Source organism: Egretta garzetta, unplaced genomic scaffold, assembly GCF_000687185.1.
Source record: "Egretta garzetta isolate BGI_Z169 unplaced genomic scaffold, ASM68718v1 scaffold72, whole genome shotgun sequence".
NCBI classification, from domain to species: domain Eukaryota; kingdom Metazoa; phylum Chordata; class Aves; order Pelecaniformes; family Ardeidae; genus Egretta; species Egretta garzetta.
In genome coordinates this window covers 833,881-847,578 of record NW_009259032.1, presented here as the reverse complement: position 1 = coordinate 847,578, position 13,698 = coordinate 833,881, and the positions used below count along the sequence as shown (strand labels likewise).

The window sequence follows — 13,698 nt, the reverse complement described above, 5'->3', positions numbered from 1 at the left end:
GCACTCCCACAACAAGGTCCCGACACGGAGTTTCAGTATCTGAGAGGTCATAAGGTCCCAGCATCTCTCATGGTGGCAGAGAAACAGTTCAAAAAACAATTTTTCAATAAGCACGTTGAACATAACAGGTTTTTCCTCTCAAGCACCTGGCTGTTCGAGAGAAGAGAATGCCCAAGTAAAACAACACTTTCCCCCCTGCTTGCATTTCAGGAGCAATTTCTGTGGATAATTCCGCTGTCAGCTAACCCCCAGGTACTTCCAGTTACAACATGTATGGAGGCAACCATCTAACTTTACTAAATAAACTGTAACTGCAGCTATTTTGCTGCATTTGGTTGAGAAGATGCAAGCCAGAAATTTGCTGAGGGAGGCACAGTCTAGGAGATTGCCTTCAGGGCCAGTGCAGGTCCACGTCTACCCTAGAGGTGGATCCAGCCGTGGGAGGGGAGCACAGGAGTGGGGACAGGGCAAGCGGCCATGGGAAGTTTCCCAAAGAACAGGCTGCTCTTCCTTCTTCCAGATGTAGGCAAAGAGGGGGGTGTGGGAAACAGAAGTAGAGCTCATTCTCTAACCCTGATCCCTTTCCTTGTTACTTCACAGCTTGGTACAAAAGAAGGATATTTGATAAAACAAGGCAAAATAGTCAAGGTAAGGAAAACTCTTACTCCTTGCTTTCACTCTGCAATCACCCACAGAAGCTAGAGACAATGTGGAGCTGAAATAGCTCCACCTGCATTCCCCTGCAGAGAGGAACAATTTGTGTTCTGAGCAACAACAAAGCATGACTGTAAACCAGAGCAAGTCAACAGCTTTAAAGGTTTGTGTTTCATAAGAAGCATTACACTAAATTCTCAGACAACAATTACCATCCGTTCTTGATCTTTCAGAATTGGAAGACAAGGTGGTTTACACTGCATAGGAATGAACTTAAGTATTTCAAAGATCAGACAGTAAGTAGCAAACACCAGTCCTACTCTTTAAACCTCTGCAGAGGCAGCTGCAGCCTCCTCATATCTCTGGCTTCTCGCATCTGTATCACAGCTTCCCAAGCTAAAGCTTCCCATACTGTCAGAGGGGTCAGACCTTTCAAATAAAGTCAGAGTTTTGCTGATGACTTCAACGAGAGAAAGTAAGTTTTACAGCTCAAAATCATTTACTGTGCTCTGTCAGTCTTGCCTACTAGATAGACTTCTTGTTTACACTGCATTTTTGGTTGCTTTGTGCAGTGGATTTTAAGCTACCAGCACAACACAGCTTTTCTCAGTAGCTTTGACACACAACCTAACAGACAGCAGTGCTATTAAAACATCTCTGCAAATACTATTAGTATATTTTACATTCCTTGAGTTCATCCTTTTATTTTGGGTGGTCACATAGTATACATAGAAAACCATTCCTTTAAAAACATCTTTCTTCGTAGGACTCTGACATATATTAACCTGCTGCATCTGGGAAAAACAGTGTGTCTTTACAGTTGCTGTTCCATTTCTGTCTTAAACTGAGTAAAAATAAGAAATATCTGTAGAGTTTCTCCACCCTTACAATACCTCCAGTTCGGGTTCCTTCATAAACAGAGCCCAACTGTTTACCTCTGCACCTCTGCCAAGCCCTATTTCAAGCATCTAACAGATTTTCACACAACAGCAGACACAACTGCCCTCTCTCACCAAACATTACCATTTATGAACAGTTATGTATTTACGAGGCCTTCCCTCAGTTTTCATTTCAGTTCAAGCCAACTTGAATTAAGTTTCCAGGATAACATTTCAAAGGGCAGCACTCCAAACGTTTGAGAAGCATTTGTGACTTACCAGGCGAGAAGGTGTCTTTGTCAGGAATACGGCCTCCTCCCGGGCAGCAGCTCCAGTATCCCCTGGTGCGCCCATTGTTGCTGTGGGTTTGCAGATACCCACAGGTGAGCAACTCGCTGCTGGCCCTGGGACAGCATTCGCTAGCACACCTCAGCACACAAAGTGGCTTTCTTCTAGTGCAGTGTATAACTAACAGCCACTGAGCCAGAGGGAAATGTAAGGAAAGGTGAAACAGCAAAGACCTCCACACACCTGACAAAGGACCATGGGAACAGCTAAGGGTGTTTGGGCAGGGAGGAAGCTGTTCTACTTCAGCTGCCTCTTCTAAGGTGCTCAACAGTACAAGTCTCAAACAAATCACAAGAACTCTCACACATTCAGGGAGAATGAAACTTTTAGGGAGATGGGTTGTGGTTATACACAGCCAGGCTGCATCCCTGCACCTGAGCACTCCTGGACCTGTCCCAAGAAACTTAGAAGTACACGTACTGCTCATGCAGCCAGACTCATCGCTTCTGCTACAAGCACTGCTTTAGCTTTGCTTCTACATTTCTCCCTACCCAGCTTCATCCCATTAAAGCACTTACTTAGGAATTAATTAGATCTCCCAATAGCTGGTTAGGCCTGATAAGACCTATAACCATCCTCTTGTCTCTGTAAACCTTAGCTGGAAGTGGTGTCAGATTTGCTGCTCTGTCAGTTACATTATAATGCATCAACCAAACCCTCAGCAGCCTGCATCTAGCTCAAACTTCCCTGCAGTAGAGATCTCCTCTATTGTTTGTCTAGATCTGAATTGACTGTCCTGGTTTTTTTGTTTTTTTTTTTTTTTTTTATATTTAGCTCAATTCATATCATGTTAGCAGTGATGTTAGTTTGCTAGCTTGGGTTTATGGTGTTACAGCTATTGTACTTATGCCTGGGAAAACCTAGTGTGCCTGTAAAGATCTAGTGCACTGAAGATGAACCGAGCTAGCCTTATCTTCTGTTTTCACGTGTTCCCACTTTAAAACTATTTTGTTTTCAAGGCCACGGAACCAATTCGGGCACTTGACTTAACTGAATGCTCAGCCGTGCAATTTGACTATTCCCAGGAAAGAGTCAATTGTTTCTGGTAAGTTGCTGTACTTTCTCCGCCTGGCTGGGAAGGTCAAAATAGCCAGGGAAGTTTGAAATGTAACCGCTGGCTGCTTCTGAAAGCTCCCTTGCCAGTTGCGGTGACTGACTCACAAGTCAGTTTCTGTCAGCCAGTCTATTGTCAGTCCTGCATGGCTTTGCCAAATTACCGCTGGCAAAAGTTTTTTTTCTTGGTGAGGAAGAAGGGTGTAGGCCTATGTGTAGCGGGCATTTCTTTTCCAAGTTCTGTAAGCATGTATAATCATCACCTGCACCCATGGAACTTAGGTACGGTCCAGTTCCTAGTTCAGACATTGGTATGGGTCACACAGTAACCGCTTCTGTGCCCAAACGTGGGTCTTTTGTCCTTATGGGCCTGGGGCAGCATCTCCCTGAGCGGTAAACGACTGTAAACCCTTCTTGGCTAACCTCCCTCCTGGTGACCGAATGGGAGCACGGCCTCCCTGCCCTGCGCTGTCTGAACAACTGTTGGTGCAGGCCAGCTGGGTTCAGTTTTTAGGAAGAACTACCCGTTGTTCTAGCGATTTAAGAAATAGTTTTAAATGTTTACTTTCAGTTTGGTGTTCCCACTAAGGACATACTACCTGTGCGCAAAAACTGGAATAGAAGCTGACGAATGGATTAAAATACTGCGATGGAAACTGGTAAGGCAATGTGCAGTGTTACGTGGCAGTACGCCTCAGGCAGCACGACCCTTGGTACTGCCTTCATAAACCCCCCAATATTGTAGCACAGTTCTCAGTGTCTGCGAGAAGGGAGTACTTGTTCTGGCTTCCAGGCCAACTAGACTGGAATATGTAGTTTTCGCATAACAGTATATGCCTGCTAACCCATTTTCATATTTTCGGGATGCGCTTTTAACACACATACTCAGTGGGAAGAAGAAACTACTTCCATCTTTGCGGATGTCATTGTGTAGATGGTACGCAATGTGGAGCGTTGGCACAGACCACATGTGTTGGGGCATGAAGGAAACAATGAGAAGACAGCATAAAGGCTTGAAAGCGTTACTTCCTTAAAAATGTCAGTGTTTGGGTTAGTCATACTCACCCACACCCACGTGCATGCAGACAAACAGTGATGGATTGTCTTTCTGTTCTAGTCGCAAATACGGAAGCAACTGGAGCAGCGTAACGCCACCCTCAGCTCCTAGCTGCACCTCCGATACTTCTGCTCCGCTGGCAGGAATTGCCTCTCTGCCGAGGGGAAGGCATCGCTTACACGAGGACGGTTTCACGTGTCTCCATTACGCGCGGTGGGCACGCGTGTGCCTGTATACCCGCGCGCAGGCGCTTGCATCCAGCTCTGCACAGAAAGGACTCGTACAGCTGAGTGCTCTGGGGCTGCTGGGTCACGTGTGGAGGCGGTTGCAAAATCAGAGTGTTGGTTTGATATGCATGGCGTATGCCTGTAATGCACTTAATTCAAACACCTGTTACCACAGAAGTAGTCACTGTTTAAAACTTTTGTGGTTATTCAGAGCACTCTTGATAATTTATTGCAAGCTCCATCACAACTAACCATTAGCAGCGTATTCTGTGACCTTGAGCCTGTTACTTAAAACCAGTCCTTTCTGGAAACATTAAGTATTTCTTTTGTTTTACCTGTTTAGACTCTAAACCAAAAGAAAAATGACGGAGGCAATTACATTTTTGTAAATAGTATCTATATTACAATCCAGAGATTATTTCAGGGCCCTTACCAAGGTGATGGATGAGTAACACTTAGTTCTGCTCAAATGTGGTTTTGCATGGTTTAGATTTACACTGCAGTGATGGCTACAAGCGAACGTTTCTTTCAAATGGCATCTACAGGTAACGGTGAGCAGCATCGTGCGAGCACGCTTGTTTACAAACGAGGATTACGAGAAGCAGGCAGCTGGTTCCTGGCACACGTGTGACGGAGCTGCCACGGGACCCCAAGGATGGGTGACAGGGCTCTGCAGAAAGCTTTGCCCGTGGCAGCCACCAGCGTTGTTCGTAGCATTACAAGTTGGGTCCCTTACAGTCCCCCTTGAAAACAGGATGGGTTTTGTATTTTTTCCTCATGCAGACAACTTGCAATGAGGCTTTGTCCAGAACCACGTTTAGAATTAAGCACTGCTTGCTTTACATTAAACAAAAAGCATCATGTACACTAAAAATAGGAATTTAAAAGAATACATCTTCTACATAACCCAATGTAAATTTCCATCTGTATTTTGGAAGACTTGCACACATATAACAGTGTTGTGGCTTGCTACGGAGTTGGGAAGTGGAAGCCCGGTACTTTGGTGCTGTAGTCAACATAGATGTTGTTACATTTTGGAAGCAGTCTGACACACCGGAGGGTCCCAAGACCAGCTTGGCCTGACCTCATGGCTGAGCCAGCTGCAAGACCCCCTGAGCAATCCTGCCTCTCCTGGAGGGGCATTTTTGCGGACGCCCCCCCCTCCTGGGGCGGGAGGGAAGGGGGGGGGGGGGGGCTGTCTCCCTGCGTAATGGCCAGGTGTCTGCCAAAACGGTGTGTGCAAAGCTCTGCCTCTATGCAAACGCAGCGGCACCGGGCTTGGGGTTGCTCACGGAGCTGGTCAGTGTTCAGTAGATGCCTTTACTGTGAGAACACTGAGGAAGAGGAGAGGAAAAACATACTGGAAGAAAGAAAATTCTAGATTTGGACATAGGAATAGCATTTGATTTCAACTTAGAAACTCAAAATATTGGTAAATATTTTTATACAGACTATTTTCTGAATAAAATGTCATTATAAAACTACCAAAAGTCTTCTGTATTCCTATACTGTGTGTTAAAGCTTTGTCCTCCTTTTTCCCTTAAAGAAGCCATTTAAGAAATTGGCATCTCCCCTTCAGTTAAAAAGCTTTGATGACTTTGTGAGGGAGGGGCAGCGTAAGGGGAAGAGGGAGACGATGTTCTCCAACAGCATCTGTGAAAACAGCTTGGAAACGAAGCTTGAAGCATAACCACAACAGCAGCCCGCCTTTTTTCACACGAACAGGCTGCGTCACGAAACGTTAGAAGCAAGTTCAGCACATGGTGTCAGGAACTGAAGTCAGTAAAAGAAAGGGCGCCCGGCTGGCCTAGGGAGCGGGGCGGCAGCGGGGCGAGCTGAACAGAAGCGAACAGGAAGAGCAGGCCTGAGGTGGCACGTGAACGCTTTTTGCCAGACGTACGCGCAGAGACGCCTTGGGGCTCAGTTCCCAGCTGCTTCTGTAATGACCAGCGGCAGAAAGCTCAAGCCAGGGACTCAGTTTAAATGGAGAAGTGTTGACTGACAACTTCTAATCTCCAAGAGAGCTTTTGAGCCAAGAACTTTCCAGCCACCACTGTTTCCCCCCGTCCTGCCTGATGCTGATGGTGGGTGAGGTATAAGTGAGGGGGTGGTGGCACCCCCCTTCCCAGCCCAAGCCAGAAACCCACCAAGAGCTCTCCCTTAGCCCAGCAGTGCCTGGTTTTAGCACTGGAAGTCTACACTGCAGCCATCACGAGGGGAATACTGGAGGGAGCAAGGTGGGGGGCAAAGAGCATGGGATCAATCCCCAGCGAGAGGAAGCCAGTTCGCACAAACATCTGCATCTCTGCATGGGCACAGGACTCTCTATCCTTATCACCCCACTGAGACACACGCTGGTTTATCTGCAGCCTGTAAACACCTGGATTTTGTACATTTACAATTAAGATACCTGTTCTCTCCACAGAAAAGCTGATGTGCTGTAGCGTATGATGGTGCAACAGAAGAGCGGACCAGGCTCTGTCATTTAAAAATACTGTATTTTATTTATATTTATTTACTTAGGAAAACCTAAGGGTATATGAGCTGAGAGTGTCACCAGTGATGAACCCACACAGAGACTATGAGACATGAGATCTTCACAACCATATTACACAAAAACCCCACGAAGAAGTGAGACGTTGTTCGGGTGCTTTTATCTGGGCATCAGGAAAACCCCTAAAGCAACAGCTTTCATAGAAATAGCTTTCTTCTTAGTGGAAGCAGGACGCAGCTAGCATCCAGATTAGTAGCGTTCCCTTGCTAAAGTATCACCCACGTAAGAAAGCTGGGATGTTTATTGATTGTACTGACACATCGCTGCTAGTAAACTTGCTCTCACAATACTCTTTCAACCACACCTTTGCTAACACTATACAACCCATCTGCTTTCCAACACGTCCTGGTAGCTGGCCGGAGGATAAACCCCTCTGCGTGCCCGATTCCCTGTAAAGCAAGAGATCTGTGGGTTGCTCATTTGAGCCAACAGCATCCACACCGCTCTGGCTCAGCTGGCTGAGCTAAACTCCATGGGAGCTATTTTGGTGGTCTCTCCAGTACTGCGCAATACAAGAAGCATGGCCTAAAGTAACATCCACCTACAACACACTAGTAGATCATTTCAGATTCAGTACTATGTACAATTTACTCTTACTTAGTATACTAAGGAGCTGTGGTATTTCTTCTGAGACGTGTTATTTGACTGAGGATTATTGAATCTTTCTGTCCACTGGGCTGCAGAGGGATGCTGCACTCCGGCTGTACCATCAGGTTAAGAAACTTCCACAACCTGCCTCAGTTCTTCAAACAGGGGCGTGAGCTCCTTCTCTAAACTTACAATCAGCCCTGGAAAGAGAGAAGAAACACAACAGCCCATCAAACCACCTCACTGAGAAGCCTCTCTCCTCCAGTCCCCGCAGCTCCCTCCCAAGTCTCAGGCAGCGTTTTCCAAAACATGAAACATTCCACCTGGGCTGCTCGCTCATCCACAGGAATCCCGGGCAGGGTGCCTGTGGCCCCCAGGCCAGCGTGCAGTGCAGCTACCCTCCCATGCTGCCGCTTGCCTCTGCTACCACCTTCCTGCTTCCCACAGCCACCGAGGCCCGAGCAGCCACGTGAGAATTAAATCCCTTTTGCTCACACTCTCATTAGCCACGCCCTCACGAGTGAGGCCAGGTGCCTTGATGATGGATTTCCCCACCCCACAGAACCAAGAAGATGAAGCCGCATGTGTTACTGTGGAACACAACTCGGAACTGAGGGGAAGAGACCAAACAACTGGTTTGTACAGTACCATCACTGCCAGGGCAGTGAACGCTCTCACTAAGGTTAATCACAGGAGAAGTGTGCTGCTAAGAGAGTAACTACTTCAGCAAGTCACCTAAAAATCTGGTTTTTTACTCACACCTTTCCTTTCTCCCCTTCAGAATACACTAACAAAACTGATAGCAGGAACAGAGTTAATATATCTTGAAGTAAATTCAGGTAATTTATTTTCAGTTACTTAAACATCTAGGCCTTAAAATACCGCCACATTTAAAATACATGTGAAGACGTACCGGTATTGGCATTGCTGCTAGCGATGAAACTTACTACCAAAGGCAAGCGATTGAACTGCACCACCTGCAAGGAGAGAGAACAGTGTTCAGCCAGCAGCTAACACGTGTTGCATGTCAGAGCTCTGCCACGTAGAATTCTTTCTGAAGCAAGCAGAAGCAAGAGCCACAGAGCTGACTTTTCAGGGCATCTATTCCATAAGCTTCATGGTTAAAACCACCACAGAACAGGAAGCTGCATGTGGAAAGCCTGATGTTTCCCTCCCTCCCTCCCATGTTCTGCAGTGCTATCCACCCGAAATCTAACTCGGCTGCAAATGCTGTGGAGTACACTGTGGAGACCAGGCTCTCCACAGGCAACAAGAGGGCAGGCAGCTTTATTGTTTTAAAATACTACTCCATGTATAGCGCTATCGCCTCTTGCGTTAATAGGGAACTGGAATCTTGAGCACAACAATAAGCTACTAGCAATCAAGAGAATCAAAGCAATGTACTCAATGTGCGTAAGCTAACCCATTCGCCCATTTATTTTCCAAACAAGGCTTGATACTGTAGGCAAAACAGCTGGCCAGTTTACTGCAGTCATAATAAAAGGCTCTCAGGAAAACCAGAACTTGAGAAGGAGCAGAAACTTAGTAGATGATTGATTTCAGGACACAAATAACCAGTTTGTAAAAAAGAAAAAAAAAAAAAAAAAGAAAAAAAGTGAGTGGTATTTCAAAGCTGTCTTACCTCAGAGTCATACTGGCAGCAAGATCAGCTATGAAGTAGGCTACATGTGCTTATTTAAGTGTCACTAATTAAATTTTTTTTTTTAATAGAGAACATAAACACTTCCTAACAGATTCTGAGGGCCATATGAGCAGCACCTGCTGCAAATTCCCAATTACCACCTGTTCAGAAAAATTCACCATTTTCAGCAAGTAAATCTCCGTTTTGAGAAACAGAAGAGAAACTTAATGAATAGTACAGAAGTTTAGCTTGGCCATTTCACTAGTGTGAGAAATAAACCACAAACACTTTAATAGCAGCCAGGTGGAAATCTAGCAGAGTTTAAACCACCTCTCCCTTGGTTAGGAACAGCTCTGGTCACCCAGAACAGGCCACACTGAGGTTACTCACCTGGTACGTATTGTAATAGCAGATGATGCTTTTGTTTTTAGACAGCCCTAGTTTACTGCCCTGATCCGTGGCAAGGGCAAAGGTGGAGAGAAAGCCAGGCCGCAGCGCATGTTCTGGAGCGTTATCATTGGCAACTGGAATAAAACAAGAAAATTCTTATTTTTACATGGCATCGCTGACTGCATCCCAACTCCTTATCCAGTTCAGTGCTCTGCCAAAAGCAGATCTGGCATTGGGGAAACAGAACACCTCCTACGTGTTTCCACAACGAATACAGGACAATCCTCATGACCAGTACATCATTTAATATTCCGTACACGGTCAATGCTCGTTACACCAGCATCCTCCCTAGCACACCTAAGAAACAGTCTCTTTTCCTTTATGATGCACCACCTGTGCTGATGTCACTTGGGGTCTGCATCCTGTTTGCACTGATTCCACCCTTTGAAATGATCACTGGCACAGAGTCACTTGAATGAAAACAGGTGAAGATGTGCAAGTTCTGCTACGTGTTTAAATACTGGGGGACATTAAAAAAAAAAAAATCTGCAGTATTTGAATCGGTACTCTTAAACTAGTTTACCCACAGCATAAAAAGATCCTAAAAAGGCTTCAGGCAGGGGTATGTATAAAAGTTACAGTACCAAAAAGCAAACAAAATTAAATAATGCGCGTAAAAGGCGGATGCAGTTGCTTCTGAGCGTAGATCAGCCAAGTCAACAAAATCCCAGCAAGTGCTCTCTAGCACTTTGTATCGGCCTGCGAGCGAGCTGAAGATCACAAGCACCTTACACCGCTCCAACCCTACTCGCCGAGGAAAATTTCTGTGGCCTACAATCACTGAGGACATTGCACATACATGGACAAAAAGATAAATTTAAGGAAGTACACAACCAACTACTGAAGGAAAAGTCAGATTTAACTCTATGATTTTGGATGTTCAGGTATGGGGCACAACCAGAGAAGATTCTGCTGTACTTTTCCACCCCCTGCTGTTCAGTCAGGGTTTCGTCTGCCGGGCACAGCGAGAAGCTGACGTTACCTTTGATAACAGGCACACCATCTCTGTCTGAGACTACAATAGCATGAAGACCTTCAACGCTGCAAAAAAAAAAAAAACGAAGATGAGGAGGCACTATCTTAAAACCAGAGTAATTAGTAGCAGAGACCTTTTCCCCCTGAACAACTGCGTGAGGAAGGGAAAACTACAGGGAAAAAACCTGATGCCTTCGCTAATTTGATATTGCCCCGAAAGGGACTCGTTCTGTTTAAGACAGGGGCTCTACTTGGAGCAGCAAAAAGGGAGACACAAAGTGAAACTACCCAAAACTGCACGGAACGCTTAGCTTCGGGAAGAGGACGGGCGCAACCGATGCCGTGTCGCCGGCCACCGGGTGCTTTGCTTTGCTCAGCATCAGGCATTGCTGCTATGACTCACTAACCTGCTTGTGCTTTTACTTACCCTAAGACACCAGAGCTCCCTTTGTTTTCTCCTCCTGTAAATATTAGCAGTGTATTTCTCCTCCTGCCACAAGACCACCTTTCTGCATCTCTTCTCACAGCCTGTTGAGAGTCTGGATTTTCACTGCTCTGAGCCAGTTGTAAGGGTTTGCTTCCCTATGACCGGTGCAGCTCTGGCCGGGTTTCCAAAGGACACAAAGGGTGCGTAGGTGCACTGAGCTCTCCTCCCCGGCTTGGCAGACTGCGCCAGCGCATCCCAGACCCTGAATGAGCTCATGCTGAAACCTCCTCGGGGGTTTGGGGACGCTGCCCTTCCTGCTCGCCTGGCGCTGGCATGCTCTTTCTTAGTCTAGTTTCTAGTATGCGGAGAACCATCTCAACAAGGTCTGGAAGAGCCCTCCGGTACCTCTCTGCTTCATTGCTTCCACGTCTCGTTGCAGACTTCATCTGTAAACATCTCTTTGCCCTTGCTAAACACCGTGTCTCTTAATTCCTCTCTGCAAGAGTATTATTTAATTTGTAAATGTTTTAGGATGTTATTTGAAAAATATGATATGAAGCTGTATTTCATTTACTGTAATGATCTGCTAATGCGGGCATATTTCAAAGGCGGGCTATGCAGTACTGTGGGGTTTAATTAAATTTTGTTTTTCAAGTAAGCATCAATAGACAGACAATAACAAATGGTGGACAATATGCATATAGAACAAAGTCACTTCATTTTCTTTATCAAGGCTGTGGAAGTGAAAATGTATAGCCCTTAAAACGTGCTTGGCCTGCTCGCAACTGCTGCTTTAGTGCGGTTACTCACTTTACAGGGATTTTTTTCTTCTTACTCTGACTTAATTAATTTTCTTGGTCTCTTCCTGCCCACAAAATAGACTGTTATGCTATGCAAAATTTTCCTCAGGAGCCTTGGGTGAGCTAGGTTCTGCTGCAAGCGCTGAACTTGGGCCCCGCGGGCTCCCCGCTCTGACCGGTGGGGCTGCGGCTGACTGCGTGTGGGCACCACCGGCAACGGCAACACAGCCTTGGAGGGGGGAAAAAACCCCCCAAAACCCCCCAAAAACCACACATGCAATTTAATTTCAGTTAAAGTCAGTTTAACGCCTATCAAATTTCAGTTTTTACCAGCTAAGGTGAAGAAAGATTCACCCAGCAGGTGCCCACGGTGTGACGGTGGTGACTATCTACATCTAAAGGCTCCTTGGGTCAGAATCCAGGACCGTAGCGGTAGATTATAAAAATACATAAATAAATAAATAAAGATAAAAAAGCCCGCTCAGCCGGTCACGGCTGCTTTTCCTCCAAAGAGAGCTGCTACGCGCCAAGCGCTGTTGGCATCCAAAGGTTTTGCTTAGACACCAGTACTGGAGCTTAAATTAAAAGAGATGCTCACCTGAAAACCACTTGTGTTTCTGAATGTGTAGGTCTGGCAAAGTTTCAAGAAAGCCCAACGCAACCCAAGATAAGCAACTTTTTTTTTGGTTTTTTTTTTTTTTTTTGCAATCCACAGAGGAAAAGCTCATCTGACAGGGCAAATGTGTCTGAATATATTGAGAACCCACTCCTCCTCGATCCACGCCATGCGGGCACAGCAGTTTGATAAGGACCTGGCCATACCGGCAAGATACCTCAAGAGATCCCTGTCAAATTATTACGTATGAGCTGCTGGTAGTATTTTGAAAATGCTACCTGGGGCAACCTTGATCGCCTCATATATTAAAACACTTCCTACCATACACTAAAAACGTTTAAAAATGCAACTAGCTTTTTAAAATTCACAGGCACGATGCTCACTGATGGATTTTGCCCCTTTCCCTGCCACGTTGAGTGACGACAGAAAGCTACGCAAAAGGATCTCCTGCATTGCTAATATTAACAGGAATTTTGTCTCCAGTCCCAGTGACAGCCTTCCTATGCACAGAGCAAACTGGTGGTGATGGGAAAGGTACATTCTGCGTGAAGGATGACACCGTAACTAAACATTGTATTTTAGTAGTACTTCTAAAAAAAAATCCAGAGAAATCCGACACTCAGACCTAGTTCCTGCCAGACTGGGAAGTCTCACCCTGGAGAAGTACGGGGAGGAGGGTTTATAGAGGCGTGCTCCTTTCCTGCATTTGTACGGTTTGCTCCCCAAAGTATCTTGAGCCTATGCCAGATCTGGCACAAAATTTTGCATTCGCCACGTGGTACTCCTTCTGCAGGCTCTACACAGTGGTTTACAAAGGAGCACGGGGAAAGCAACGCATGGAGATGAGTGGCGCTTGCAGGGTTATAGCAAATTGTTAGTGGGAGGGGAGGGGGCGGATGCAGCATCAGGGCTTCCGACTGCCGAATCGTTATGACCACGTTTCCTCTGGTAAAACTGACTGCGCTCCATTAACCAGATCGAGATAACTGGGAAGCTACTACTTTTTAAAGTTACAGCCTCGGGAATTTGTAAATAAACTGGTTTTTTTTAAATAGTAATTTTTAAAAAAATTTTTTTTAACTAACATTGATTTTTTTAAAAACCAAAATGTTTGCTTTTACTATTACGTTTTCCTTCTGCTCTCTTTGACATCTACAAGAAGAAAGTAACAGCTGTTTAAGGGATGAAAGAAATTTACGGAACCACCTTAAAAACCATATTATTGCCCCCCATTTTAATCCTTTTACAGCTTGCATTACAAAATCATATTAAAAATGCATATAAAGTTGTCTGCTGCCTATTTAAATGACTCCGTTACATTTTAGGGACTGTAATATTCCACCTCTTCTTGGAAGCCTGTAAGAGTCAAGACTGTTTAAAAAAAGTCACAGATTCAAGTTTAACCTTGTTTTACCTAAACAGTTAGAGA

General features: G+C 45.4%; 2 protein-coding genes across 2 annotated transcripts in view; one reads left to right on the top strand and one right to left on the bottom strand.

Annotated features, from left to right (window-relative positions):
* DAPP1 (dual adaptor of phosphotyrosine and 3-phosphoinositides 1) overlaps window positions 1–5,353 on the top strand; it is a 15,591-nt gene extending 10,238 nt beyond the window's left edge. The window contains exons 5-9 of the mRNA XM_035890350.1: window positions 601–648; window positions 888–950; window positions 2,840–2,925; window positions 3,505–3,592; window positions 4,051–5,353. Of these exons, the coding sequence (XP_035746243.1) occupies window positions 601–648; window positions 888–950; window positions 2,840–2,925; window positions 3,505–3,592; window positions 4,051–4,101 (336 nt within the window). The 3' untranslated portion in view covers window positions 4,102–5,353. The remainder of the gene's footprint in view (window positions 1–600; window positions 649–887; window positions 951–2,839; window positions 2,926–3,504; window positions 3,593–4,050) is intronic.
* Window positions 5,354–6,583: 1,230 nt separating this feature from the next.
* On the bottom strand, window positions 6,584–12,473 carry LAMTOR3 (late endosomal/lysosomal adaptor, MAPK and MTOR activator 3). The gene is made up of 5 exons (XM_035890349.1): window positions 12,387–12,473; window positions 10,434–10,596; window positions 9,392–9,525; window positions 8,273–8,336; window positions 6,584–7,559 (listed from the first exon to the last, which is right to left on the bottom strand). Exons 1-5 carry the CDS (start codon window positions 12,471–12,473, stop codon window positions 7,486–7,488), a joined length of 522 nt encoding a protein of 173 aa, XP_035746242.1. The 3' UTR covers window positions 6,584–7,485.
* Between the last annotated feature and the right edge of the window lie 1,225 nt (window positions 12,474–13,698).